The 23,299-nt window shown below is 35.4% G+C and overlaps 2 protein-coding genes across 2 annotated transcripts; both read right to left on the bottom strand.

Moving 5' to 3' along the window:
• Positions 1–7,474: 7,474 nt before the first annotated feature.
• Positions 7,475–8,455, bottom strand: LOC105076147 (olfactory receptor 4F15-like). Its single transcript, XM_074364801.1, is given in 2 exon segments — positions 7,475–8,253; positions 8,256–8,455. Coding segments are annotated over 2 exon segments (936 nt in total). The 5' UTR covers positions 8,413–8,455.
• A 10,629-nt stretch (positions 8,456–19,084) lies between these two features.
• LOC105076145 (olfactory receptor 4F15-like) lies at positions 19,085–20,020 on the bottom strand. The gene is given in 1 exon segment (XM_010964160.2): positions 19,085–20,020. A coding segment is annotated over 1 exon segment (936 nt).
• Between the last annotated feature and the right edge of the window lie 3,279 nt (positions 20,021–23,299).

Genomic DNA, 23,299 nt, shown 5'->3' with positions numbered 1-23,299 from the left:
AAAATGTAAAGAGCATGAAGAGTTAAAGGAAAGATTTATTGAGACTATCTGAAAACAAAGATTGACTTATAATTATCAGAAGACAAACTAAGTGAGGAAGTAAAGGACTCTAATATTTGTTTCATCCAATCAGCCCTTTTTTAAAACTGTCGGAAACTGATTCATAAATGCTATTATTAAGGGGGGTGGGATATAGCTAAATAAGCAAAGGGTCCTGATTAAACTTCTTGGAGTTTGTATCAAACTATCGTGAAGTTGAAACCTCTTGAGTTATTCCATTCAAGTAGTTGACAAAGCATCTCCTCTGTTTCACTTTGCCAGGGTTGGCTATTTGAAATGAATTCAGGTAATCATGAAATAACTATAAGGAAAATAGATGTTCTTGTGGTTTCATCCCATTCTGAGTGAGCAAGATTAGTATTATTGCAATGGGAAATATTAAAAGAGATAAAGTAAATGGTCAAAAATAGAGTCAATTAAGTACAGTGGGATAGAAGAGATAATATTTGGGAAGAATATAGGAGATGGAACCAAGTGGGTTTGATTCCTTTCCTATTTCCACAATTACTATTGTTTTGTTGCTTCTTGATAAATTTTTACATCATCTTCTACCTTCTTTCACCTAGGTGTTCTCCTAAATACTCTTCCCAGCATTTTCTCTGAAAACTATGTTTAATCATTTCAATTTATTCATACTACTACCATTGGCCTTCTCATCCATATTTAAGTCAGTTAGGGCACAGGGCATAATACAAAGGATTTTGGGAGGGGAGTTGAAATTGTGGTGCATTATAGAGTTGAGAAGGTCATCCCTGGAAGATTTCATGGTGATACCCTCTACTCTGCTTAGCAGAAGGTGTTTGATGACTTCCTGATTTCACCATCCAATTCAGTGTTTTTGGAGAAATGAAGTTGAATCTGGAGCATCATGTTGACTGCTTAAGATCCAATTTTTATTCTGTAAAACTAAAATGAAATATACAAACCCAATTCTTCAGGACTGTCATCATGCAATTGGGTGTTTCATCTTATAAAAACAAATAAAATCTCTAAATTAATTTGTCAGATTTGGAAATTTCCATTACTATTAGGTTAGTACTGCTGAAGTGGCGTTTGTCTTGGAGTGCAAGTGATAATTAAGATTTTTAAACAGGAAACTCCCACATTATATAAGCCTGTCAGCCTAAAGACTAAAATCTTCCCTTTATAAAATATGATTTAATTTATTTATAACTTTTAGTCATTCTAAAATGGGATAATCACAATACAAATATTGGAACACGAGCAGAGTTAAGGTGGTGGAATCAGAGTCAGTAGCATGTTTAAGGGCAGGAAAGAAGACCCAAAGAAAGAGAAAGAGTGAAGATGGATTAGAAAGAGAGTAGGAGAATAAAAGTAGGGCAGGGAAGGGAATAAGAAGAATCCTAAAGGACAAATAAGGAGGATAAAACGATGGTTAAAAGAGGCATTGGTGGAACATTGCACATCTTTGCTTAGGTTGCCTGTCATGGTTTTAATCAACACATATCAACACATTTTTAAGAGTGTTAATAATGTATTAATATATTATTAACCCAAGAACTTTATTTGGGTTCTCATTTACTGTTTTAGTATATTTTGACTGGAAGGATGGAAAGTAATAGTAAAACTGTAGGGAAAATGGTCACTGATACAAAGAAAAGTTAAGACCTTAAACATATGAGCAATGGCTGTGGCAATGGGGTTTGGTAGAATGGAGTGGGTAGTTGGGCATGGTGGTTCAGCTGACAGGTGAGCCACTTCTGAGATATTAGGATGTAACTGATCAGCCTCCAGTCAGTATTTCACTTTCCCTAGTTCTAATATTCATAGCTTTTTGTAAGTGTTAAATTTAAAGTTCATTATGTAGGGACACTACTTTGTCCAACACTGTATCACTTGACTGAAGCAGACTGACACATAGAGAAAGCTCCAGGAATATTTTAAGAATCAATTGTCTGGAAATAGGTACTAAATTGTTCATATAAGAAACAAAATAATAGTCCTCACATATATAGAGAGAAATTGAATTTAATAATAGCTTCTCTACAAGCTTGTACTTCCTGGTGATAACCCAGTCATATATAGAATAACATGGGTATTTAGGTAAGTGAAGAAGGTCCCACTCTTCCTGGTATAAATATCGGAATTAGTATGTATCATTGTTGGAGAAGTCTTGATGACCTAGAGAGCTTGTTTGGAGAAAAAGGACACACACTTGGTTTCTCCGCCTTCTTAGGAAACACTGGTGACTGTGTGATGTTCCCAGGAGTTCTTCAGAAGCCAAGTCCCCATAGAATTTACTGTCTCTGCTGTTGGAAATTTAAAATTTATCGATTATTTAGGGCCTGGAGAGATACATCTTTAAACAGAAAATGTAGATATATATTAAACAGAAAAGATTATTGGAATTACAGGTTTGTGTAGAGTGGGGAAGAACTTTGAGATTGTCTTGTCCAGTTACTTCATTCTCCAGATAAACAGCCCAGTGAGATTAAATGGATAGCGAGTGTATTCACAGCAGTGCATTCATAGAGCCAGCACTGGAAGTCAGACTAACTTCCAGTCCAGTAGTCTTCCTCAGTCATCCTCTATACCTGCTTAATAGAAAAACTCATTAAAAAGCTATAATTATTTATATTTGATAGGATCACTCTAACCTAATTAGAAGAGCCCTATTCACCCCTGAGTTCTCTTTTCATTTAAAATAAAATCGGCCTTCCTTTTCTAAAAGACTATTTCCTTTTTCATTGGATATTACTCCTCATGATCGCCTTTCCTATTTCTTCAAACAACCTGGCCAGTCCTTGAACAGATCTGTTTCAGAATTTATAGCCCCTAGCACAAGGACAGGGTTTTTTTTTTTTTTTAAATCTGAGCATAGCCTCTCAACCTAGGCATTGGCTGGAGCCTTCAAATGCAGGGAAAGTAACAGCAAAGTAGAGGGAAACACACTAGAATCCTGGAGGTTGATGACTGAGATTTCCTTCTGTTTTAAAATAGAATTTGGTCCTCAAATAGGGTGGGCATAGGTGAGGCCAGCTCTCTGTTTTACACAAGGGAAAATGAAGTTTAAAAGGAGTTGGAAAACACAAAATCAGAAACATGTGAATCCTAAAAATATCTTCTTAAGGAGATAAATTTAAAATATCAAAGAGTATATGTGTGTGCATGAAATTAATTTTATCAGACAATGCAATTCTGTGATTAAAATTTGATAATGGGAGAGAGTTGGTATAAAATAAAAGGACAAAATTATTTCAGAAAGGAGAAAATTTCTGACACAGTATTTTTACAGAGGAGCAGAAATTGAAGGAGGATTGAGAGGGCTAGGGAGAGGGAAGCAGCCACTGCTGGGGCAGTTTTGTAACTTAAAAGTGTCTTTCCTACCTGCCTGTTCAGTCACAGGATGTACCTTTTTAGGAGAAGAGAAATTCAGAGAGCTTACTCTTCATTGTAGTAATCACTCCTAACCCGCCCCTGCGCCAAAGACAAAGCTATATATAAGATTCTTCATAATGGGGAAGTACCTAATTAGCGGCACAAGAGAGTGACCCACTGCTGCTGCAGAGACGGCCAATACCCAGTCCATTATTAGTTTCTCTTGGGGACTAAATCTTCGAGTCACATTGGTTTCCCCAAGAGAGAAGTATTGAAAGAATTGCCTGGTGTTGAAACAGAGGGAAAGAGGGAAGGTTTTGAGGTATTAATGTTGGTTTATATTAAAAAAAAAAACCCTATTTAGGGTGGATGATCTTAGGGTATGAATTGCTTAGAATGACTGAGAAGGTGTGAAAATATATGTCCTGAGTGGACAGGATATTCATAGTACCAAGAATGAAACTTGAAGAAATAAATCTAAACTCTTGATATGCAAAGATAATTCTTATAATTGATAACAGGAGAATAAATTAATCATTTCCCTGTTTTTAATTATAGCAGATGTTTACCTGCAACTGTCTATCTGTGCTCCTAAACTTTGAAATGTTGGGGATGAAGGTCTTGAACGTTTTTGAACTTATCCTTCCTGAGTTGATTGGTTACAAGTCAATTTTGTACTTTATTGGGTCAGTTTCTTAGGAGGTCACAGGAAAACAGATACAAACATAAAAGAGAAAAAATGTAGGGAGTTATTTTGAGTTGTCTGTAATAGAAGCATGTTTACCTGAGAGGGAGATAATCATTCAAAGGACCAGAAACAAGTCATGAATACAAGCCTATTGGATCTCTCTGAAGAAGCCTGGCTTTATCTTTGATGTGTACATGCAAAAAATCTGATCTCCAGGTAATCATGGAGGCCTCAGTGTGTCAAGGCTCTGTTTGTTTAGAGTTATATTTGTTCTAGAAATGTGTTTCTTTTTCTCCTGTTCAGAAACAAGGGAAAACCACGTTCTATAGAATAGCAGCAGAATGATGGCTGGTCTTAAATTAATTTTTTTAAATAGTGACATTCCGGATTGGTGGAAAATTTCTCCTGTGTCCCTTTTCCTGTCCCTCCCCAGAAGGCCCTTCTGCAACGCTGAGCAGTACAGAGCCCCATCATTCTGCCATGCTAATGTGTTCCTGTCCTGATGTGCCTTACTCTAAGTGGGAGAGGTACTAAGCAAAACAGCATGTTAAGATGAATGGAGGAGAATGTAAGCAGAAATAAAGTCCTAGGAAGTGGGCCAGCTAGGCACAGAGCATCTCCTGGAGCTATTTAAGGACTGTCTTCTGGGGCACGGATGAGGGGTTTACTTGGCAGTGAAGAAGGGTCCTATGCCAGAGGAGGAGGACTTGTTAATGCAGAGTCTGTGAGACCTAGGAGTATCAGAGAGGTCTGAGACCAGTGATTTACAGGCTGCCTCAGCTCAGATTAGCTCAAGATTTGAACTAGACAAGCCTGCAAAAGAACTGATCAGTAGATTTCACAATACATTTCAATTTTACTTGAGGAGATAGAGGCAGAGAACATTAAGAAGAGAAAAGGAGAAAGAAAAGGGGAGGAAGTTCTTTAATCCTATGGTTTTTGATTAAATGTAAAAAGAAAACCCAAACACTAAGCCACAAATTATTCTCATTGCTAGCTTATTATTCTCTGTTGGGTTTATTCACTCATTTAATGATAAATGTTTATTGAACCTTTTCTATACTGTTACTGGTGTTACAGCAGTAAACATGATGGGCACAGGCCCTTTTTTATGGAATTTAATATGTAATGAAGAAGAAATACATTATATAAGAAATTATGAGTGTAATTCATGTTACAAAAGTCGTAATAGGGAGTGCTATAATAATACACAATGAAAGGAGAACTCCTGGACCCAGATTTGAGGAATTTTTCCCTGGCAAAATGATGTTGAAACTGAGATTTGAAGAATGAGTAGATGTTAATAAGTGACGCATGAAGGACAAGTGCTTCAGACACAGTGATTAGCCAATGCAGTCTCAGAGGTGAGAGAGTTTGAAGTTTTCAGGCAAGTAAAAAACCCATCACATGGCTCTGGAATTGCAGGGAGAGAGCATGTTGTTCTCTGAGGCTGGAGAAGGGGCTGGAGACCAGGTCTCAGATGGCCTGATAAACTTCGAAACAGAATTAGTGTTTTAATTCAAGGGCAGTGGCAAGTATGTGAAAGGTCTTAAGCATTAATCACATATTTAGATTTGTATTTTTAAAAAATCTCTCTTACTAAGATGAATATATTGGGAATTAAGGAAAATAAGATTTGAAGTTTGGAGAACAGATAGCTAACTTAATATTCTATTCCAAAAATGACATGAGAAGCCTCCAACAAGAATGGTGATATTGTAGAAGAAAATAAGGACACATATTTAAGAGGTGTTTATAAGGTGGAATTAATAGGATTTGCTGATTTACTGAATATTGCAGATCAGAGGGAGGGAGGCGTCTGTTATTACTCCTGATTTTGTGTTGAGCAACTGGGTAAACATTGGTGCCATTTATTGTGACTGGGGACCTTGAAAGAAAAGTAGGTTTGAGGAGGAGACAATTAGTTTAGTTTTAGACTTGTTGAGTGGAAGTTGCCTGTAAAGCATCCAAGTAAGTAGGCAATTAGATTTGTAGACTAGAAACTCAAGAAATAGTACCCTAGCTTTGATAGAACTTAGCTAAAATCTAGACAGAGTAATTAAAGCCATGGGAATGGATGCCACCTAGGGACAGAATATAAAGTGAGAACAGGCCAAAGGTGCAGTTCTGAGGAATATTTATTTGTTGGTTGAGCAGATGAGGGAAATTCAACTGATACTGGGAAAGAATTATCCAAGAGGTAGGAGGAAGACCAGGAGATGGTAGTGCTTCAGAAGCCCAGCAGAGTATTTGAAGGAGGGAGCTGTCAGCAATAATTTAGTAAAAAAGAAATTACTGTTCAGATGAGTAACAAAGCATTAAAAAGAAGTATTAATGACTTATTTATATAGAGGAGGCCAGAGATGTTATTGCAAAGATTTCTGGAGAAATACAAGACAAAAAACTCCACATTAGTTTCTTTTAATTGAGGAGATTTTATTTACAGAGTAGTAGAAACAAATATATGAAAAAGTTACGTGTAACTTCAATAAAGCCTTTATTTCAAATGTAGAAATCTTTAATTAAATTGAATATGCCTCACCATTTTTGGTTTTACTCTTATCCAAGGCTATCAAATGCAGATAGTAAATCTACAGGAGGATTTTTTTTTGACAGACTAAGAAGCCATGTTCAAACACACATCCTAGGATGATTATTCTCTTGTGAAACAGCTATTATTTCTATGCCTTTTTAAAGAATAAACTGGGATGATTGAATATTAGAAGGCATTTATTTTCAAAACAACAGTGAAGAAGAAAAAAGTGCAAAAATCTCTGGTCTATATTTATCTAAAGAATTGTTTCTGTTATAGGAATTCTCTACCTGAAGTCACTCAAATTTAAATACAAAACTGAAATAGCACCCAAAACTGAAAAAGCTCAGGGTATAGTCAGGTTTGAGTTCATGGTTTAACATAAGTAATACATAATTGATTTTATTCTTATTCTAAGTTAAACTAAAATTAAAATAGAAATTTAAAAAATATACTTTATTTGTGATTTACCCAAACTCACATTTTATCTATTGAGTCCACAAGCTTACAGTGATACATATTTACCCATTTTTGAGGTATTTATTTATAATTGAGAGTAATTATAATTAACAAGTCCCAAAAATTGTCACCCAGAAAGTGATATTTGAATGTTAAGTTTACATCTGGAAATCATCTCACTTTTCTCATCTCTCTTCCCCATAAAAGTAGATGAAGTCAATTTATTCTCTGTGATCGGCAAAATAAAGTCACCTCTGATTTGACAGTCAATTTCTGCAGGTGTACCTTTGTTGAACTCTCCAAGTAGTAATTCTTACCATCGTAATGGTGAGTCACGTGACTCTCAGTGTTTTTGGAGAGCCTGAAGCATTTGTACTCTAGATCTGCGCTATTCATTATGAAATCCCACCAGAACCTACAATCCGTTTGCCCAGTCTTCTCATGGCAACTCTCATGTCTTTGTTTCTTAATGTATAGATAGCAGGATTTAAGACAGGGGTGATGGCAAAGACAACAATAAACAAATACTTATCCAGTGCTGTTGTAGAGAAATGCCACACATAGAGAAACATGCATGGCATAAAAAATAAAATTACTACAGTGATATGAGCTGACAGTGTGACAAACGCTTTGGATAAATCTCCTGAAGAACGTTTCCAGACAGTGACCAAAATGAAAATGTAGGATATAATTAAAGAGAAGAAGGTAGCCATGGATATAAACCCACTGTTAGCGATGATTACGAATTCCAGCTTATAAGTGTCTATACAAGCAAGTTTCATGACCTGAGGTAAATCACAATAAAAACTATCTACTTTATTAGGGCCACAAAAAGGCAAGTTTATGACAAAAACAAACTGAGATATAGCATGGATTATCCCAACTATCCAGGAAGCCACTACAAAGGAAACACACATTTTGGGGCTCATAATTGTCAGGTAGTGGAGAGGCTTACAGATTGCAGTATACCTGTCATATGCCATGGCTATAAGCAGCACCATCTCACCTCCACCCATGACATGAATAAAAAATATCTGTGTCTTGCATTTTGGAAAGGAAATGATGTTGCAGTCCGTGAAAAGATCAGAGATCATTTTGGGTACTGTGGTAGAGGAAAGACCTAGATCAAGAATAGAGAGGTTGGCCAATAGGAAGTACATGGGGGAGTGTAAATAGAGTCAATAATTACTGTGAACACAACGAAGAGGTTTCCCAGGGTAATTCCCATGTAGAACACAAAGAAGAACCAAAAGAGTAAAAGATGCATCTCCCATGAATTTGAAAGTCCAGTTAATACGAATTCAGATACCACAGAGTCATTTACTCCATCCATTGATTCAGTCAGTAGAAAAGTTAAAATACTCTGAGGGTAGAACATAATAAAGAATTGAGAAATATGGGTATCATTTCAAACATTAATATCTTGTTTGCCCATCAATGATTCTGTGGGAAATATGTTACAAGTACCAATATGTTGAAGTTAGAAAACATATAGTGAGGGCAACTGAAAAGAAGATAAATGAATAGGAGAAATGAGACAATCAAAAGGTAGACCAGAGAGACAAGAAAAGAAATCTTGGTGATATAACAGGTAAGGTGGAGGAATTAGGTGCAGAGTAACATTTTCCTAGCTGAGAGCTTCTTTACCAAGCTTATTGTGCAATAATAATACTGGCTTCTTTAGTCTTGTTTGTATATATTTACCGTAACACCTTTCATGTCATAAATAATCAGCCATATTTGGAGTGTTCAAACTATTAATCACATTAGTTCACACACTTTAGGAGAATGCACTCTGATTATTCTTTCACTTTACACTTGGGAAATCTTATGCATGAATCACACATAGAATAATGACCAACCAATGAGGGAACAAATGTGGAACTGAAGAGGGATGGTAGCATACGTTGAAAAGCCTTACTTCTCTGATAATCCAATATTTATGATTGCAGCCAATCACTTGGAGAATTAAGATACACTTTAAATCAAGGGGGAACTCCAAACTCCAAAGATGGAGTGTCAGAAGACTCAAAAAGAGGACTTTTCACTACTTTAGAATTGAGAAAGATTTTGAGAGCTCTGTTCTAGGAGTAATGACTGGCAATTCAAACATGAAACAGAAATACTGGTGTTCTTCACTGAAATAAAATATTTAGTCATGATGCACTAAAAGCATGTAAAAACTACAAGCCATGAAGGTCATGACAGCTTGCCCTCAAATATTTGAAGCTTAGTTCTGCAAAAATGCTATTTAAAGGCGACTAAAATTGCTACCAACAATTTAAGAGAGAATATCTGTCATTATTACTACAAATAAGTAGAAATTTTGAGGATGTTTATCTATAACATATATTTGAATCTATTCATTATCTAATCTAAAGTGAAAAGATAGAAGTACATTTAAAAGAGATGTGAGAAGATATGCAGAAAGGGGCTATTGGTAAGATTGATACCAAAATGAATGTGACCCTTATAAATGATGCAAATTTGGATTTGTTGACATGTCTGCTAAATTATTAAGCGGCAAAAATTGGTTACAAATAGGTGTCTTACGTGATATGCTCTTGATATGTAAACATTACAAAACATGTAAGTATATATGTTAATATCTCAAGAAGATCACTTTAGATAATGACACTTAAGGTAATTTTAATATTAAAAAGCTTGAACATCTGTATTTTATATTTTGCTTTGTTGGCCATGTGTTTGTTATAAAAAATTATGAAAATGAAATGAAAGGAAAGCAACAGGAGAGAAAGAAGGGCAAGAAAAGGAAAAAGAAGAACGCTGATAATTAAGGAGTGAGTGAAGTATGCATATATGTGATAGAGGTAGAATATTGTTATTCTTTCTGGCACAAGTTTCATAGTTTTATTAGCCCTTGTTAAACCACCATTTCTTAGACAGTGGATGACAATTACTGGGTGTACTATGAAGGAAACTTGGGTGTTTTATGCCAAATTTGAACCAGATATGTACATGCTTCCTTGTTTAGAGAAAAATTAATATTTGCGAAATTTTTATAGAATCCTGGTGTGTCTTATTTGGAACAGACATACACTGAAAACAGTAGGAAAGCACTAATATAAGTGACCCCTTTAATGTGCCAACTGAATTTTATTATTTCTAATATTCCCTTATATTTTCTAAAACAGATAAGACTGACTGAAGAAATATGTCTAAAGAGAAAAGCTAAAAACGTGAGGTAAAATCAGGCTTACTCATAACTGTGCATGTTGTGCCGATTAACCTGTTTAAAGAGGATTCCATCTTCTGTTCAAGGCTTATCAGGAATTGGTTCTAACATTTAGTTAGTTAATCCTGAAATATTGAGTTCATGCTTAGAGTATGAGGGAAGAGCATATTGAAACCAGTTAAAAATGGTTAGTTCTTTTGTTTTCTTAGAAAATATTAAAGAATCAGAAATTCTCCAGAGGCAGAGTCTCATGAGTTGGTTGCTATCCCCACTGGATATTTTGGCTTTAACATTCAGAACATGGGAAACTCTTCAAGTAGGTAATGCATAAAATCAGAAAGAATGTAGGTCTTCTGTAGTGATTGAAAATTCCCCCTCCTCTAAGGACCAAGAGGAATTATAACCACCCTAAGACTGAAAACCCAAAGGAGCAAAGCTGTTCAAAACTCATTTTGCCAATGTCCTGTTAACTGATGTACTATATTCACTAATTTTTTAAAATCTCTACTTTTAACCACCTTAGCTCACTTGTTATAGAGGTCCTTTTCAGAATCAGTGGACACCATGTTCATTTTTATTATTCTCCCTTTAATTCTGGACCCAGTCATTGGTTCATATCATCAAATGCTTTATTAAATATCCCAAGAGGAGAGAACTGATTGCCCCCAGCATTCTATACATGAGGGCAGAGAATCACTTCCATTGGTGTAATCTGTTAGGAGAATGGGTGGGAATGGAATGGGCAAGACACAGACATATTTGGTCCCCACAACAGGAAATATGAAGTGTCATGTAAGGTAATGAAGAAAGTTGTGAGACAGACAAGATCCTTGAGATACTAACTTACCAAAGAGAGACATTATAAATGTCAGTGCTTTCAGGAGTATCTCCATCTTCAGGCATAATATACTTTGGTAATTAAAACAGCAAGAATGGTACCCAAAGGACTGGAATAACTGGAGACAGAGGGAAATAAAGACAAAGTGGAAGAGAAATATAAGGAGAGAGAGATGCCTGGGATAATTGCTCAACATAAGGGGCATTTTTATGACCTACCTCTTCTCTTCTAGGTTGTGCAGCAGCATTTGTAGAAACTTAATGATTTTGATTTCTTCTTTATAGTGTAATCATGTCCAGGACAAAAATATGTAAGTTCCTTCCCGGTGAGAATACAGTTAATTAAGAGCACTAGGTATTGGTGACCCATTGGTACTTCTGAGATCCCTGGTTTTTATTAATTTCTCCTGGGTACCAGGTTCTACAAGTCATGCTAATTTTCCCAAGAGAAAGAATATCAGAAGAGTTACTTGGTGATGAGAAATTGGAAAAGAAAGAAGATGTATAATATCGCCTGTATATTGGGAGAGATAATGTGCTGGGTGGGTGAGAAATAAGCACCATTTAAAGGAGAAAATGTAGAACCACGAGCTGATTATAGAGTTTCTGAGGTGGGGAAGGGTGAGAAGTCACTCACAGTTCTTGCTGATGCTCTCATTCATGGAGTGGGAGAGAATGAGCCCCATGTATCAATATTTTTTCCCAGAAACAAGCAAGAGGCTTTATGAAGGGGGTTATTCCCATAAACATTCTTGATTCATTCCCATTCAACAATTTTTACCTATTAATTGACATATAGACAGCCAACAGACACGTGAAAAGTTGGTCAACATCACTAATCATCAGGGAAATGCAAATCAAAACAACAAAGATATCACCTCATGCCTGTCAGAATGGTTATCATCAAAAAGACATGAAATACAAGCTCTGTCATTGATGTGGGGAAAAGTGAACCCATCTGCAGTGCTTGTGGGAATTTAAATTGGTACAGCCCTTATGAAAAACATCATGGAATTTCCTCAAAAAGTTAAAACTACAACTATCATACAGTCCATAAATTTCATTTTGGGAAATACAACCAATCAAAGGACACAAAAACAATAGTTCAAAAAGATATCTGCACCTCCAAGTTTACAGCAGCATTTTTTATAATAGCCGAGATATGAAAACAACTTAAGTGTCCACTGATGAATGAATGAATAAAGCAATTGTGGTACATACAGATGTCCCTTCATATCTGCGGTTCCACATCTGATGATTTAACCAACCACAGATCAAAATTATTGAAAAAAATTTCAGAAAGTTCTATGTAACAAAACTTCAGTTTGCCACATGCTGGCATCTATTTACAAAAGCATACACATTCTATTAGTTTTTATCAGTAATCTAGAAGATCTAAATCTGGGAGATTTAAAGTATATGGAAGGATGTGCAAAAGTTGTATGCAAATACTATATACAGCGTTTTGTATAAGGGGCTTGAGTATCCTTGAATTTTGTTATCTATTGGAGAATCCTGGAACCAATCCCCTGGAGGTACCAAAGTGTAAGTATATATAATAGAGGATTATTCAGTCATGAAAAACAAGGAAATCTTACCATTTTAAACAACATGGATGGACCTTAAAGAAATTATATAAGTGAAGTAAGTCAGAGAAGACAACTATTGTATAATCTCACTTATACATGGAATGAAAAAAAAAAAAAAAAGAAAACACCAAATTAATAACAAAAGAGATCAGCTTTGTAGTTACCAGAGGTGGGAGGAGTGGGAGGAGGAGGAATTGGAGGAAGGTGGTTAAAAGGCACAAACTTCCAGTTAGAAGATCAATAAGTATTAGGGATGTAACATATAACATTATGACTATAGTTAACAACTGTGTGTTATATAGAAAAGTTTTCAAGAGAGTAAATCCTGAGAGTTCTCATCACAAGGAAAAACTATTTTTCTTTTCTTTTTATTGTATCTGTATGAGATGATGGACGTTAACTAAACCTATTGTGGTAGTCATCTCACAATATATGAAAATCAAACCATCCTGCTGTACACTTAGTGATGTATGTCAACTATTTTTCCATAAAACTGTAAAAAAAGCTTTGTTTTAAAAATTTTAATAATATATATTCTAATTTTTAATTGAGGAAACAGTTGTTTATAACATCACATGTTTCATGTGTACAAATTATATTTCTAATTTTGTATACCCCACAACGTGATTGCCACCAAAATTTTAGTTTTCATCTGTTACCATAAAGTTAATCCCTGTTACCCATTTTGTCCTCCCCACTGACTCTTCCCTTTTGATAACCACTACTTTGTTCTCTGTATCTAGGTTTATGTTTTGTTTGGTTTGTTCATTTACTTATTATTTGTTTTTTATATTCCACATATGAGTGAAATCATAAGGTATTTGTCCTTCTCTGTCTTTCTTATTGAACTTAGCATAATACCCTCAAGGTCCATCCATGTTGCAAATGGCTGTGTAGTATTCCATTATGTATCTTCTTTATCCATTCCTCTGTTGATGGGCACTCGGGTTGCTTCCATATCTTGGCTATTGTAAATAATGTTGCAGTGAACACTGGGTTGCATGTATCTTTTCTAATTAGTGATTTTTCCTCTGGATAAATACCTGTAAGTGGAATTGTTGAATCATATAGCCTGGAGATTTTTGTTTTGGGAGGTTATTAATTATTGATTCAATTTTTTTAATAGATATAGGCCTACTCAGATTATCTATTTCTTCTTGTGTGAGTTTGACAGATTGTGTCTTTCATGGAATTGGTACGTTTTATCTAGGGTATCAAATTTGTGGGCATAAAGAATATTTATTATTCTTTTAACATCCATGAATCTGTAGTGATATCCTGTTTTAAATTTTTGATATTAGTGATTTGTGTACTCTCCTTTTCTTATTTAGCTTTGCAAGAGGCTTCATTTTATTGACAGGCTCTTAAAGAGCCAGCTTTTGGTTTCATTGATTTTTCTCTATTGATTTCCTGTTTACAATTTCATTGATTTCTGCTCTAATATTTATTATTTCTTTTCTTCTGCTTGTGTTAGGTTCGACTTGCTTCTCTTTTTTCAGTTTCCTAAGGTAGAAACTTAGATTTTAGATCTTTCTAATATAATCATTTAATGCTATAAATTTCCCTTAAGCACTACTTTCACTGTATTTCATAAAAATTTGATAAGTTGTGTTTTTATTTTCATTTTGTTTAAAATATTTTTAAAAGTTTCTCTTGAGATTTATTCTTTGACCTATGTGTTATTTAGAAGTGTATTTTTTTAAATATCCATGTACTTGGGGATTTTTCAGTTATTGTTCTGTTACTGAGTTTTAGTTTCATTCCTTATGGTCTGAAAGCAGACACTGTAAGATTTCTGTTATTTAAAATTTGCCAGGTTATGTGTTATGGCCCAAATTGTGGTCTGTCTTGGTGAAGCTCCATGTAAGCTTAAGAAGAATTTCATATTCTATGGTTGTTGGATGAGGTAGTCTACAGATGTCAATTATATCCGCTTGATTGATGTTGTTGAGTTCATTTCTATCCTTACTGATTTTCTGTCAGCTGGATCTGTCCATTTCTAAGAGAGGGGAATTGAAGTCTCCAACTATCATAGTAGATTCATCCGTTTCTCCTTGCATTTCTGTTTTTGTCTCATGCAGTTTGATGCTGTTTTTAGTTGCACATTTTTAAAAAATTGTTATGAAATCTTGGGGGAATGAACCCCTTTATCATTATGTAATGCCCTTCTTTATCCCTGATAACTTTCCTTACTTTGAAGTCTGCTCTGTCTGAAATTGATATAGCTACTTCTTCTTTCCTTTGTTGTGTGTGTGTGTTTGTTTTTTTGTGGGACGAGTAGGAAATTAGGTTTATTTATTTACTTAATGGAGGTACTGGGGATTGAACCCAGGACCTCAGGTATGCTAAGCACACACTCTACCACTGAGCTATACCCTCCCCACCTGCATTCCTTTGATACGTGTTAATGTGGTATATTTTTCTCCATCCATTTACTTTTAATCTATATGTGTCTTAATATTTAAAGTGGATTTCTTATAGGCAACATATAGTTGGATTGTGGTTTTTGATCCACTTTGACAATCTCTGCCTTTTAATTGATACATTTAGACTATTAACTTTCAAAGTGATTGTTTACATAATGGACTAATATCTATCACATTTGTTATGGTTTTCTGTTTTTTGCCCTTGTTCTTTGTTTTTACTTTTATCTTCCACCCTTTTTCTGCCTTCTGTAGTTTTAATCAACCATCTTCTATGATTCTGTTTGCTCTTCTTTCTTAGTGTATCATTTATACATTTTTACTTTTTTTTTTGGTTGTTAATCTAGAGTTTGCAATATACATTTACAACTAATCTAAGTCTACTTTCAAATAATACTATACCACTTCATGGGTAGTGTGAATACTTTATAATAACAAAAAATCCTAATTCCTTCCTCCCACTCCTTCTATCATTGCTGTCATTGATTTTACTTATATGTAAGCATACATAAGCAAGCATAAACATATTCAATTGACTACATTGTTGCTATCATTATTTTAAACAAACTTATCTGTTAGATCAATAAAGAATAAGGAAAATAAAAGTTTTTATTTTATCTTCACTCATTTCTTTTTCTATGCTCTTCTTTTGTTTATGTAGATCAGAGTTTCTGACCTACATTATTTTTCTTTTCTCTAAAGAACTTCTTTTAAGATGTCTTTTGTGGCAGGTCTATTGAAACAAATTTTTGGTGTTCATCCTACTTGGTATTCTGTGAGCTTCCTGGATCTGGAATTAAGTGTCTGACATTAATTTTGAGGAAATTCTCAGTCATTACTTTTTGAAACATTTCTTCTGTTCCTTCCTCTCTTCTTCTGGTATTCCCATTACATGTATGTTATACCTTTTTTAGTTGTCCCACAGTCCTTGGATGGTCTGTTCTGTTTTTTCTTTCATTCTTTGTTCTCTTTGCTTTTAGGTTTTTGAGGATTCTATTGATACATTATCTAGCTCAGAGATTCTTTCCTCTTCTGTGTTCAGTCTATTGATAAACCCATTAAAAGCATTCTTCATTTCTATTACAGTATTTTAAATCTCTATCATTTCTTTTTTATTCTTAGGCTTTCCCTCTCTCTGCTTATAATGCTCATCTGTTCTTGCATACTATCTCCTTTATCCATTAGAGCCCTTAGCATATTAATCATTGTTATTTTAAGTCCCAGCGTAATAATTCTGACATCCCTGTCACATCCAGTTCTAAAGCTTTCTCTGCTTCTTAAAATTGTGGTTTTTGCCTTTGGTATGCCTTGTAATTTTTCTTTGATGTAGTAGATATGATGCACTGGGTAAAAGAAACTGCTGTAAATAGGCTTTTGGTAAAGTGGTGGTGAGGTATGGGCGAAGGGGAAGTGTTCTATTGTCCTATGTTTGGTCTTTGTCTTTCAGTGACCCTGTGTCTCTGGATTGCAGTCTTCACAGTGTTTCTCAGTCTTTTTCTCCTCCCTTAGATAAGATTAAATGGCTAGAGTGGGCTGTGGAGTTAGATATTATCCTTGCCCAGGTCAGTTAGGCTCAGATAATACTTCAGTAGGTTAGGTTCTGGTTAACTAGTTTCCTCTCAGGGCAGGGCTTATTTTTAAAACAAACAAACAAAAAACCCCAGAGCTGATAACCTGAATCAGGCACTCCAGTGCTAGCACAAAGGCCCATGAATGAAGAAATTATAAATGGCAAAGATGAAGTCTTTCTGAGAGTTTTTTATTGTATAATGGGCCTATGAATGAAATAATTATAAAGGGAGAGAATGAAGTCTTTCTATGGGTTCTTTCTGCATGGTCTCATCTCACTAAGGCAGTTACAGCCACAGCCATTGCTAAATGTTTGACCTTTCAGAGTCACACATGGATGCTTGACATGGTTTCATCCATTGTGGCATTTAGTAACTTGGCAAGTTATTTACATTCGATCTCTTCTATGCTGAAAGAACAGCAAATTGTTCTTTCTGTGGTAATGTGTTTTCCAAGTATGGCTTTGAGCATTCTTACAGCAGTACCTTGGCCATTAGATGATCCAAAAACACATAGAATTCCTAATGCCCTTCATAACATTGCTTAGGACAAAGGAATATCTTTACAGCAAACGAAGTACAAATGAGCACACAGTCAAGTGATCCACTGGTGCTTTGATAAACAAGCTGTCAGCTGATAGAACATGGGAGTAGCTCTTTAAAGGTGCAAGTTAGTACCAGTTTGAGGATGACACTTTGTGCTTTAACATGTGACATATACTTTGAGCCCATGGACATTATAAGATATTGCGTCCTAGGATGTATATGTTTGGAAACCAAGGGTAGGTGGTGAGAGTGGCCCCATTCGCCATCACTTCTTTGGACAACTTGAATTTTCTGGACCTACAGCTTTGACCTCTGCTGGGTGGGGAGAATGCTGCTTCTTGGGACAGAGTAAGCATCCCAATAAACCTACAGTTTAAGTAATTCCCTGGTCATTTTGATTTCCTTGTATTTGTAGATCATCAAAGAAACAAGTTTCTATCATGCAAGGGATAATTAATCTTCATTACCATGAAGAAATAGAGTTGCTGCTACACTTACATCAACAGTGACTGACAATAACTAGAATGGGCAATTGCAGAAATTAATAGACAGGAGCATGATAATCATGGACTCAGGCTGCTCAGGGAGAAAGATATGGATCTGGGCAAGTGATCTAAAAAAACTGAAGTGCTGGATAAATGTGAGGGGGATCTAGAATGGGTTGTGAAGGAGGAGGATTATGGATATCAGATATAAACTACTATGTGTAAAATACATAAGCAAGAAGGATGTACTGTATAGCACAAGGAATTATAGCCATTAACTTGTAATAACCTATAATGGAGTATAATCTGCACAAATCATTATGCTGTATACCTGAAAAGTGTGCAGAGGTCTAATATAATATTATAAATAACTATATTTCAATAAAAATAAAAAACATAAAAAAGATGATTAATATCATCCTTGGCACATGTACAGTGACAGGGCCCATTAATACTTTTACTGTTTACACTGCTATGTTTAAAGAATGAATGATGGAGTGAACTTACATGGAGCATGAATGCATCTAAACATGGGAATATGTGGAGTGTATCTGATGCTCTTGGTGTCTCACACGTGTCCCTCTGCGCTTAATATTCCCAAGAACGTAGATTGTTCTATACCATAAGTTCCAGAGACTTCTGCCTGAGGACTTTTTTTTGGAAATCAAAAGTGTTCAACCCACTATGTGGAGTAGCCTGAAAACTTCCACGGAGTTAATGCCTCGGAGTTACACCAATACAGAAATACACAGCTTCCTCGCTTCTCAAGTGGGACCACTGTTAAGTCATAGAATCTATACAGTTTCTTACAGGGTCACAGCAAGATTGCCCCTCCAGTTGTCTGTAGTAGTAAGATACAAATTAGTATACCCTTCCCTGGCATCTGTCCTCCTTGGCCCCTTCTGAACCAGTGTCTTCTAGGAAACCTTTCCAAATAAACTACTTATATTCAGATTTTTGTCTCCTTTAAATAATAAGTAAAGCGATTGGGCCTACATGAATAACATTCAATGTAATAATACTTGATATTCATCACAACAAATTTACAGGTTATTTTTAAATTTTATGAATAACAGAAACAATGTTATTATATCCTTTTATTTGAAATATAATCCAGAATTTAAAATTAAAATGTTATTTGCCAGACCATGGCTGTTCTCTGTAAGAATATCAATTCTTAGTGTGACGTATTTACATTTCCCATGTTGGTAATAGTAAATGGTCTTATACTCTGCAGATAAAGTAGTAGCAGGTTTAGGATGGCAAATGATGAGTTTTTCCTGGATATGTTAAGTTTGAGGTGCCTACATAGAGATGGGTCAGCTGAATGTACCATTTTAAAGCTTCAAAAAAAGATGTGATCAACAAAATCTGGAATAAGATATCTTTTTTTGCAATCTTTTTATTGCTACCTTTATGTCCTTGTTCCTTAATGTATAGATGGCAGGATTCAAGACAGGTGTAATAGCAAAGTCAACAATGAACAGATTTTTATCAAGTGACGGTGGAGGAGAAGGCCAGACATAGAGAAACATGCATGGAGTGAAAAACAAAAAAACCACAGTCATGTGAGATGACAAAGTGACAAATGCCTTGGATAAGTCTCCTGAAGAACGTTTCCAGACACTGACCAAAATGAAGGAATAGGAGAGGATTAGCAGGATGAAGGTGCCCATGCTCATGAAGCCACTGTTGGCAGTAACAATAAACTCCAGCTTGGCCCCATCTGTGCATGCAAGTTTTATGATCTTAGGAAAGTCACAATAAAAGCTGTCCACTTTGTTAGGCCCACAGAATGGCAAGTTTATAACAAATAAAAACTGAGACATGGCATGGATCACCCCAATTACCCAGCCAGTGATTACAAATGAAACACATATTTTGGGGTTCATGATGTTCAAGTAGTGAAGAGGCTTACATATTGCCGTGCACCTGTCAAATGCCATGGCTATGAGTAACACCATCTCCAGTCCTCCCACGATGTGGATGAAGCATATCTGTGTCATACAGTTTTGGAAAGAGATTACTTTGTATTTGTTTAAAAGGTCTGTGATTATCTAGGGGACTGTGGTAGAGGAAAGGCCCACATCAATGAGGGACAGATTGGCTAGCAGGAAGTACATAGGACAATGTAAGTGAGAATCAAATATTATCAAAAACAAAATTAAAAGGTTTCCCAAGATGACCCCTAAATACAGGAACGAACATATCAAAGTGAGAAAAAGTTTTTTTTCCCAAGAACAAGAAAGGGCCAGTAATACAAACTCAGTGACCATGGAGTCATTTAGTTCACCCATTGACTGGGGCAGAAGAGCTGCTTTTCAAATGACCTGAGGATAAATATTAAAAAGAATAAGTATCACTGGCACAGACATAGATTCTCTATTCATCTTGCTAATAAAACTAGATACTGAGAGGAGAAAAATGAAGCATTTGGAAGAAATATGGTTAGCAATAAATTTATTGTATATATTTATTAAATATTGTATATATTTATTCCTCAGGTGATAGCTGAGGAAGAAAAATGCGACTGTAAAGTTTTGCAGATAGAGCCAAAAAGAATTACTTTACTTTTCATCCCATAGCTAAATCTCTTTTAAATTTATTTTTCTTTAAATTTCTGGATCATTTTTCTGACCATTGCCCTAAGTGTTCTCACACCAAATATTTGTCATCTCCTCTGTCACCCCGCTGTTAATGGTACTTTCACACTAATTCTGTGCATTCTTACCTGCACCTTTCTTTGCCCATTGATATTCTCTTACTTCACTGAACCTGTAGAGATCACCAGGACAAAAGTATTTGAACATAGGCCATCACATAGGCTTTTAAAATTTTTATGAAACTCAGGTGCACAGGAGTTAATAATTGAAATACTTGGTTCATGGCATGATATTATCTTTGGTCCATGAGCACTTTTAATAAGTAGATTAATGAGAAACTAAAAATAAAATAAAATATTGGATATCTGAGTGTAAATATTGGTAAATGTAGTGATGATAATTAATAATTACTAATTGACTATAATGATCACAGATACCACTTAAGTGTCTTCTACACTCAGGGAATTGTGTTAAGTACATTATCTCTTTCAAACCTCGTAATGACTTTGTAAGATAGGTTCAGTTTTAATATACCTATTTCACAAATGAAGAAAGTGAGCCTCAGAAAAATAAAGTGGCAAAGCCAGGACTAGAATCAAGAACTGTAGGACTTTAGAGTGCGTGCTCCAAACACTGTTCAATGCTCTTCAAGGCCAGCACCTCCAGGTATGCTTTAGATCTCTCCAAAGATCTAGAAGCATCAATCAACCTGTTTCCCTCACCCCAATTTTTCATTTCTCTTCATCTCTTACACACAGAATCTCTCCTTCAAAAATAAAATCTGTCAAGGACAGCATGGGGAGAATTCCTTCTGATTTTCTATTTCTCTCTCAAACACTTCACAGATAAGTTTATTTTAACTTATACGTTCCATTTATTGACTAAGCCAAAACAAACTAGCTTCCTCCAGAAAATCCTTTTACAGAGGTCACCAGGGATTCAGCACTCAATCGTCTACATATAAAAGTATCACATACAATAATCACTTTTTAGTCTTTATCTTACTCATTCTTCAAATTTGTTACCCATGATCATCCACTGTTCTTGAAATCTCTTCTGAAATTGGCTGCTACATATGTTGCCTGTCCCAAAGCCCTTTCCATCCCCTTTTCTGGATAACAGAACACCTACCTATTTAGTTATTTGGAAGAGATTTCTCAGTTTTGGCAGAAGATAGGTCCTTTTCCTTGCCCCCAGATGAAGCATGATAATCCACTGTCACTTGGCCATGGATTGGTTTAAGAGGGACATGTAACCTAGAATTGATTAATGAGATATAGAATAATGTCTTCTGTGAAAATTTTCTTCCCCAGGTTAAAATACAAAGTTTAATGTGGAGAAGGCTCCTTTATTCCTGCATTCAATGTTAATGTGATACCTAAAGGTGAACCAATTGTGAGCTTTGGAAGTCTACATGTTAAAGATGATAGTATGAACAGATAGAAAAAGAACCCAGTCCAAAAAAATCTTTAACTGACATCAGCAAAGGTCTGCCTTCTGACATCTTGTCATGTGAGAAAAATAAAAGCTTGTTTGTTTAGCAGACTATAAATAAGGCATTGTTACTGGAAGCTGCATGCATTCCTAATATTTATGTAGCAAAGCTCCTAAATTTTCTGTTTCTCTTTACTCTTTTGTGTCTTTTACTGACACATAGATTTCCCCCCCCGATTATCTTTGATTGTTGATGTGACTCAGAAGTCTATCCTAAACTATTTTTTCATTCAAAACATACTTCATTGTTTTAACTAATCTCCACTTACTGAGCTCGAGCCTTAGATTCCAGCACAGTATATCTAAGGCTATACTGTAGAACATAAATGGACATCCCTTAAGCACTTCAAAGTTAAGATGCACAAGTCTGAAATCTTAAAAGATTTTATCTTCTTTTAAATACCTGAGAAATATGACCATTCACAGCGATGCCCAAACCCAGGGATCTACGTGGTACCCTTGTCTCCTCTTTGACCTCACATCCCAGGTGGAAAATTACACCTCCTGAATATTTCTCAGTTTTTTTCCTCTTCTTCATTTCCACTGTCAGTTCTTATTTCTGATGTATATATTTTCTCATCTTAATGACTGAAAGCCTTCCAAATGATGTTCCTGCCTCCATTCTTACCTAAGTTTAGTCCTTTCTATACTCTGTTTTCAGATCTGTCTATACCTAAAGATCGAACATAACTTTGTTACTCTCCTATTTGGATTTGTGATTCTATCATTAAAAACATTTAAAACTTAATAGCATATTACATAAGACCCTTTGTGAACTGAACATGTTACTCTATTTTTTCACATTTCTGTGCCTTTGCATGAACTTTCATTTGTGTTATTCCTGGTCATCACAAGGTGGAACTGTCTTTGGCTCTAAGGCCTGATAAACTTTGGTTGCCATTCCAACTCTGCCACTTACGGGCTATATAAACCAGAGCAGGCTATCAAATGATGAAATTTATTTGTCCATAAAATAGGAGAACTATAACTTATTTTTCCTGATGTTATGAGGATTTGAGAGGATATGGGTAAAACTACCTGGCACAAATGTTACTTCCCTTTTCCTTTTATCCTTCAAGATACAGATTAACTGCCAGACACTCTGAAGTATTTATTGAAGACCCTAAGCAGAGTAAATAGCTCCTCTCTATGAACTATTGTTATATCTTGTGCATTCTTTATAATAATTAAAGTATACTATAATTTTTTTTGTATATTCTTAATTTTCAACTATGATTTCCGAGAAAAGGAACTTTTAGCTGACTTTGTATACCCCAATACTTAGCACAATTTCTGGCACAGTGTAGGCATTATTAGATGATAGTCTTCACTAACATTTATATGGTAATGAATGTTAAGCAAAATCGAGGGCCTAGAAATCCCTGTGGGGGATATGGAGTAAATCTCCACCAAAGGACTTTGAGAATTGAGTTCACTGACACTTGTATGCTGATGGGAGAATCTGGAAGCTGCCCACTT

The sequence above is a fragment of the Camelus bactrianus genome, chromosome 6 (genome assembly GCF_048773025.1).
Source record: "Camelus bactrianus isolate YW-2024 breed Bactrian camel chromosome 6, ASM4877302v1, whole genome shotgun sequence".
Taxonomy (NCBI): Eukaryota; Metazoa; Chordata; class Mammalia; order Artiodactyla; family Camelidae; genus Camelus; species Camelus bactrianus.
Note: the sequence above shows the minus strand (reverse complement) of the source record. Positions and strands in the feature narration are given on the sequence as shown.